Source organism: Aplysia californica, unplaced genomic scaffold (genome assembly GCF_000002075.1).
Source record: "Aplysia californica isolate F4 #8 unplaced genomic scaffold, AplCal3.0 scaffold00040, whole genome shotgun sequence".
Classification (NCBI taxonomy): Eukaryota; Metazoa; Mollusca; class Gastropoda; order Aplysiida; family Aplysiidae; genus Aplysia; species Aplysia californica.
The window spans coordinates 1863177-1870850 of NW_004797310.1; the positions used below are offsets into that span (position 1 = coordinate 1863177).

General features: G+C 37.2%; 1 protein-coding gene across 1 annotated transcript in view; it reads left to right on the plus strand.

Annotated features, from left to right (window-relative positions):
- Positions 1 to 304: 304 nt before the first annotated feature.
- The window catches only part of LOC101850538, a gene marked incomplete in the record, with an annotated part of 24361 nt that continues 16991 nt past the window's right edge, over positions 305 to 7674 (plus strand). The window contains 6 exon segments of the mRNA XM_005092103.3: positions 305 to 543; positions 1447 to 1636; positions 2831 to 2980; positions 3383 to 3558; positions 5017 to 5160; positions 6009 to 6198. Of these exon segments, the coding sequence (XP_005092160.2) occupies positions 503 to 543; positions 1447 to 1636; positions 2831 to 2980; positions 3383 to 3558; positions 5017 to 5160; positions 6009 to 6198 (891 nt within the window).

Below are 7674 nucleotides of genomic sequence, written 5' to 3' on the forward strand. Positions count from 1 at the left end.
AAGCTTCTTCTTCTTCTTCTTCTTCTTCTTCTTCTTCTTCTTCTTCTTCTTCTTCTTCTTCTTCTTCTTCTTCTTCCATTGTACGGGCTTTGATCAAGGCCAGCCAGTGTGGGTCTAGACATAAGGCCACCAGTCTGCTATATTTAGCACAATTTTTTAGTAATTATATTTCCCAATCAACTAATGATAGAAATCTATCCATATATCTATATCTATGGATCGGTTATACTACTTTTGAATTCTTTAGTAGCAAGAGACTTCCACCAAAAAAATGGGGGATTTTACTATTTGAACACCATTCATATAAGAGTCGAAACTATTTCTATTTAGACAAACATTGTGCTCTCTCCCGTATTATTTAACCCATGACCGTGCATTTAATTCTCGTTTCTACCCGCAAGATGGCGGATTGACAACCATGTAAACAATATCTTAGCACCACAATCTCTGTGGGTTGTGCTCAAATTGCAGCATCAAGGGCGGCAAAGCTACTGTAGCCAAAATGACTACGTCCATCAGACGCAACACATTTGTGTTGAAGGAGTATGAATTTCCTTTATATTTTATTAATTCATGTCCCTTTTGTCATAATAATAGATAAAACTATCCTCAGCCCTGGCGCGCACTCTACACCTTGCCTACACTTTAGGCCCTAGAAGTCACTACTTACTTACTACTTACAGCCCTACTGTCGTATAGTATAGTTATCTAATTTGATGGTACCCCCTACCCACCTTACGTTTTCAAAAGTGCTGTTTTTGCAATCTTTGACTCCTTTTTATTGTGCCACTTTCTTTATCTTCTTTCGAAGTTATTCTTTACCTTTCTTACGTGCACATGTATGGTTGGCATGCACATTGATTTGCAATCGAGGCAATTGCTCAAATGTAATGCTTGAAAATTTTAGCTGCTAAGTTAAATTTTCGGTTGTAGTTATATTCATCATATGCCAAAGAGGCCGAAACCTGTGAGGTCTTTTGCCATCTATGCAATATCTCGACATGACATTGGAAGGAGGAGAGGTTCGAGGGGACAAGGCCCGTTTTAATGGTGGTTTTTTTCTGTTAAAAAAAAACAAACTTCTTGATCTCTCATTGCTCTGGTCTTATCACTAGAAATATTTAGGCTGTCCAGCTTTGGGTGAGCTAAAAAAGATATGCACTAAATTGCCTAATTTATACATGGTTGCATTGTCAGCATACATGGAATATCCAGTCTTATGCCAACAACACCTGCTCTTTGATCAACTTCAGATTAATGAATGTGAGTGTTACGATTAATATTGAACTATGTCTGAGTATTGTGTGCAGGAAATAAAAAAGTCTGCTAATGTTTGTCTACTGGTTCTTTCTTAGGCCTTTATATATCATAGGATATCAGTTTTAAAATAATTTGAATCTTTACTCTGTTGTAATTATTTGCTTTTCGATTGAATTTTGTCCTCAGTCCTACTCTTCCAGGTTCTTCATCCGTACCCTCTACAGGTATGGATAGACAAAACATCATGCGACTGAAGGTGAACAGAATAGCACTGGTTCAAGAACTGCGGGTAGAGCACATCACCGGGTTGTTGATGGAATCTGGTGTAGTTGGCCCAAAAGATTTGAAGAAAATAGAAAGTGGCAGAACTCCACAGGTTGGTAATATATGATACATTAAGAGCATCTTTTCTCTTTCAGATAAGGAAGTAGTAATGTAAATATTCCCAGATATTTAACTCTTTCAGTAGGTAGCGTAAACACGGCCTTGCAGGCACTCATGGCCTTCCGAGCGCATGATTTCAGTGAAATCGGGCTATTTCGGATCGCTGTTTCTTCCCTCTTTCGATATAAAACACCAAATGCTCTACGCCTTGAAAAATTTCAGCTTTTCCTCGTTACTGTGGTGTAAGTTGTTTGTATCCGAGTATTTGGAGCTGGAGAATTGCCAAGGAAAACGAAGCCCCTCGCGATCGGAATGTGTGGTTAGCCGGTTAAAAAATTGACTCCAAAATGCATTTGAATGCTTTGGGGGAAGCTTTATGATTAAATACCGTCTTTTCATTGGCGGAGAACAATAGAGCTTTGAACGGGTTTACCCGTGGCATATTTTTGGCCTTGGCATTTAAATAGAAAGACTTTAAAAATGATGTCAAAGATTTCAAAGATCGTTGTAAAATACCAGCTCAAAAAAGGTACTGACTGAAAGATCAGTTTATTTTCTATTTGAATAAAGTCATCAATCCTTCTGCAAAACTCCGCAAGCATGTGACCCCCCATGTGGGGAGCACTCAATACACTGCAGTATAGAGCCAGCTCGCTCACCAGGGGGGCGGTTGCGGCGCCGGCCGGGTCAGCACTCTGTGTTTTTGTCGAAATAACGACAAATCATCGTGTTTGAGGCAATAAAATACTGGTTTGTATTGATCTCACAGTCTTGAAAAAAATTAAGCTCCATATCTGTGATATAGCGATTGTACTCCGTTAATGTGGAGATGTTTGGTGTACTTGGTACTCTTTTAATGTCTGTCAAACATTGGGTTGCAGCCAGTTAGCAATTAAGCAATGTTTTATCAAATTTAAAACAGCTGCCATTTTCTTAAAAATTGACTGAGAGGTAAAAGAATGATACCAAAATTCTCAGGAGACATAGACCTTTCATAAGGAACAGATACATTTGGTATACAGCTACTTTGATTAGTTTCTGGTACCTACTTTCAGATTATTGTAACTTTTCCCTCAGGTGTGGGGGGCTAAAGTAGTACATGTAAAAACTATTCACCAGTAACATGCAAATGTACACTTGTATCACATATTACTTTTATGTAATCTGCCCTTTATCTGAATTTCAGGACAAAGCTCGCATTCTGGTTGATCTTCTGCCCACAAAAAGTAAAGATTCTGACTGGTACAAGCACTTTCGAGATGCTTTGCAGAACCCCGACGGAAGTGCCGACACTCGAAGGAGATACCGACTGCTAGTAGAATTCCTGGATAATACTGTAGGTGTTATATTTTGCATTTGATCTTTAGACAATTTATTTACGCTATTTTGTCCTCTTCAAAGTTTTCTTATCATGTTTTCTGTGAGCATTCAATATGTTTACGCTTTCATTCACTTCAGTGTAAGACAGTTTTCACTTAAAAGGTATTTCATTTCATAAATGAATCATTGATGTTGTGAGAAAATCTAAAGTGCAACGGTACGCCAGATTTTATCACCTACCCTGTAAAGTTGGGTCATACAGATCTACGTCTACTCATTCTTATTGCTCCAACAGAGAAATGTAATGTTAGTTACATTTTTCAAGCATATATTATGCTTTATGAATGATACAAAAGGGCTCAAATCATATTCGAAACCAGTATATCATTTATATCAATTGTATATTGTGTATCTCCAGGTAATTCACAGACCAACTTCACAAGTGGGAAGATTCAGAGACTCAAGTTATCATAAAAACTTCAGACCCTTGTCGCCGTTGCATGATGGAGATCAAGAAAATGGAAAAAAACTGCAACGATACCAACCATTACCATCAATCACTCATAAAACCCACAGAGATGATGATGGAATCAAGTAAGGACACTTCAATTCTATTATTTTATTAACGTTAATTTTTTTTAAAATTGTTTGTTTTACAATCTTATCATTTAAAAAAATTTTAACCCCTTTGTGACCTATATGTCGTTCGCCGTTTGTCATTTTTTTTCTTATACATCAAAGGGGTCAAGATGCTACTATGATGTACGGCGTTCGTCATGCCTTGTGAAGCGCAAGGACCATGATGATGGACGCTGTTCGTCATACATTGTATTTTGCATACTGATTCTGTTAGATGTATTTCATAAAACTAATTGCAGATTCAAATTCAGCGATATTTTTTTTCTCTACAAAGAAATCTTTTCCTTTTTAGAAGTAATGATAAGTAGTATTTATCAACCAGGTCTAATTGTAGGCAATTGACCACTAAATCTAACACTACTTTTTTGTCCCTGGGGATCCAGGTGAAGCACCAACTGACCCTGTGTCCCGAAGGGGTTAAAGAAGTAGAGTTGTAGCTTGTAAGTTTAAAAGGAGAATTAATGATTGAGTTTGAAAAGTTAGTGGACACAATAAACAAAATTTATATTACTTTAGGATTTTAGTAAAAAGCATTATTTCTGTGGCATCATGGTGAATTCAGGCACTTGTCAAAATAATGAAATCAAGGAAAACGACATTATTTTTAATCCGTTGGGAAATTTTTTTCAAATTTGTATTTTAACCCAGCATATTTTACGTCCAAGAAAAACCCAATCTGTCTGATTGGATTTTGCTGAAAAATGTTGATCAAAGGAACAAAAAAAAAAAAAGAACGTAAATTTGCAGTTTCCAAGGATGCCTAAACTTGGGAAGTCACTACATTTTGGCAGCCATTTCAGCTAATTTTTCCTCTGACACATGGCGACTCCAACCTCCTTCAATTGCAAATGTCTCCAATTCCATTCAAGATGGATGGGTGTATTTTTTCATCAAAAGCAAGACAAATAAACAAGCTTGAAGATTATACCAGCAACTCCTTATGCCCAAAAATCGATGAGTGTCCGAATCCACCTTGTCTTGCTTAATATGGATTCATTTTTTTACACTTATTCAATTGTAAGACAAAATAGTTTTATTTTTTATAAGAGTTTTACTGCTTTTGCAACACATTAAGGCCATATAAGTGCCGAAGGTTAGAGATGTTACAAGACAATAACAAGCACAAAAAAGAGGGGGAGAGATAAGCCTTCAAAAAATGTTTGAAAGGAAAGGAGAGAGAGCAACCTGCATGGAAAAGCCTGAAGAATATCCAACCAGCTGATAACTAGCATGATAACCAACCCTTTCATGGATCCTGGAGAGGAGGGAGGAGCAACTAGGGCATTGTACCACCTGTGATTATACCTTTTCTCCAACCGAGTAACAACCAAGTAGTAGTAAGTAACCAAGCAGGAGCAAACCACACTAGAGCACCCGCCGACCCATCCACAAAAATAGTTTAATTTTCCTCAGGATGTATGGCTTAAGGGCTAGCGACGGTGATATCGGAGCGGATCTGGAGGACGGCTTGTCCATGCTTAGTGTGGACAGTCACAGGAATATGACATTAGTCAAGGGTTTCTTCCACCAGTGGTTGCCTACTCCTGACAACTTCAGGTTCGCTCTCATCCATCCACTCTGTCTTTATCAGCTGCTTGTTTATGAGTTCATCATCATCATCATTGTCATCATCGTCGTCGTCGTTGTTATCATTATCATCATCATCATCATCATCATCATCATCATCATCATCATCATCATCATTTAAGGAAGCAAGATCAGAAAAAAATCGGTGGAGACTTGAGCATAAATGGCTCTATAATCTTCTAGAACGGTTCAACGTTTTGCCTTAAGGGCTTTGCTGGGAACTTTATAAAAATCATCATCATCATCATCATCATCATCATCATCATCATCATCATCATCATCATCTCACAATCATCATCACCATCATCTGAGCATGTCTCTGCTTAATGTAGATGCCAGGTTACTTTTCCTGTACCCCTCTGTGTCTGTTGTATGTCTTTATGCAGCCACACTGCCTTCTTCCTACTTATGATATACACTGTGAAGCTTTACATCCTGTATGAACACACGCATATTGAAAAAATATGCCTTAGATAGAAACTGATAATTTTTTTTCTTTCTTTCTTTTAAAAAAAAACCCATTTCAAAAGCATATCAGAATGAGTTTAATTATTTATTGTTGCTCAAGTTGACCTAACAAGTTTAGTTGCCTTTACCCAAGCTAGTCTGTTGAATCTAGTTGCTATCGCACAGTTACTGTGATGGCTGTTCATTTTTATATTTCTTCTAGATTTTGACTCAATGGCTTCTTTACTAATGAAGTTAAACTCTGTGAAATTGCCTCTCTTATATCTGTATTCGTAACAGTGCATACTACATTTCATTACTACCGTTGAATTACTTCTAGTCCTTAATGTGTATTTGTGATATTTTGCCAGATCTTTGATAGAAATTGATCAAAACCATCAGCAAAGACTTATGTCCTCACCCAACCCAGAGGATCAACTGTTAATGGCAAGAGAAGAGATTGCCTTGAAAAATTTGAGGAAGCTCGAGGTGATTTCGGCATTAGCAAGGCGGAAGCAGTTACCATCTGGTTTTGAGCTGTGTATGTGTGATGCTGTGCAGGTAAGTCAACAGAAGTCTCTCTTTCTATTTGTTAAGTCATAGAATGGGACTGCATATTCATCATTATCATCGCTTTTCTCATTCCTGGATCAGGATATAGGCCACGAACAAACACTTTCCACCTTTTCCTATCCTGGGCTAGCTACTTTGTGTTACTCCATGTCTTCCCACTTTTCTGTACATCAATTTCTGTACATCCATTTCCATGACTCTTCTCCAGCTTCCATGTGGTCTTCCCCTGATCTTTTACCCTGTGGATTCCAATCCAACACTTTCTTTGTTATTCAGCTGCCTGACTTCCTGAGAGTATGTCCAATCCATCGCCACCACCTTCTTCCTACCTTATCTCTTACTGGGATCCATCTTGGTTTCCTTAACACTTCCTGACTGGTGACCTAATCTGTGTTTTGATCAAGGGCACCCTATATCCCAGTTACCCAAGAAGCGAGATAGGGGAAAGACCTGAAAAATAACATTCTAGCTATCTGTTAACAGGCCACCTTGAGTTAGGTGTCCCACCAGTCTGCTCTTTGAATAACTTACAATTACACTGAAAGTATAATGCTGTATATAATTTCACAATTTTTTTTTCTCGTATACTTTGGAACATTTAACAACCCCACGTCAAATCATCATAGTCACATCACATTTTGCTCTTTTTTTGTTTTGAGAAAATTTAAAGGTAGTAGCCTTTACCTAAGTGCACGTAATTACATGTAATACTTCATCTTTAGTGAAAATGTGGCAATGTTTAGGTTTTTATAACACACACACACAAAAAAACCATGTCTATATTGATAATTAGATAATTGGGAATATGAAACAAGTAGCACATATTTCTATCATTCCAATAATTAAAAACATGGAAAAAAAAAGAAACTTAACTCTTTATTTCCGAAAGGGGTTTCCATTGTGCTGGAGCCCTCTTTTAGTTTGAAACCTGAAAGTGACATATTCTTCCAAATCAGTCATTAAATCAAAAGAAATAAACCTATTTTGTTGTGTGAAACTTGTTTTTGACAATTGCCAAAAATTAATTTAACGTCTTTGTCATAAAGGCTTATGGCACAGTGGTTCCAACAGCAAGCCACTAGGACTGATTGTGTTTTGACTATGGTGATAAAATAAGATAGACAAGATAAGATAAGATAAAGTAAGATAAGTAAGTTGATACTTTATTGAACCAGTGGGAATTTTTCTTGGCTGTACAGGAATAGTAAATACGCATGTAGATATATATAGAATTTGAATTATATACTGCTTTAATGAAAATTAAATATGAAGAGAGAAATAAAGCTGACAATAACGTCAAACTTGACCATTTTAATAATGTGAGTCTTGACTGTGTTCCCTTTCTTATGGCAGGACACCCCACCCCCTCAGGGCAGTACTGCTGACTGAAGTGTCTTTAAGCCATTCCCAAATGGGGGATATTAACATGTTTTTATGTACAGTAGAATTGTAAATGGGCTGATT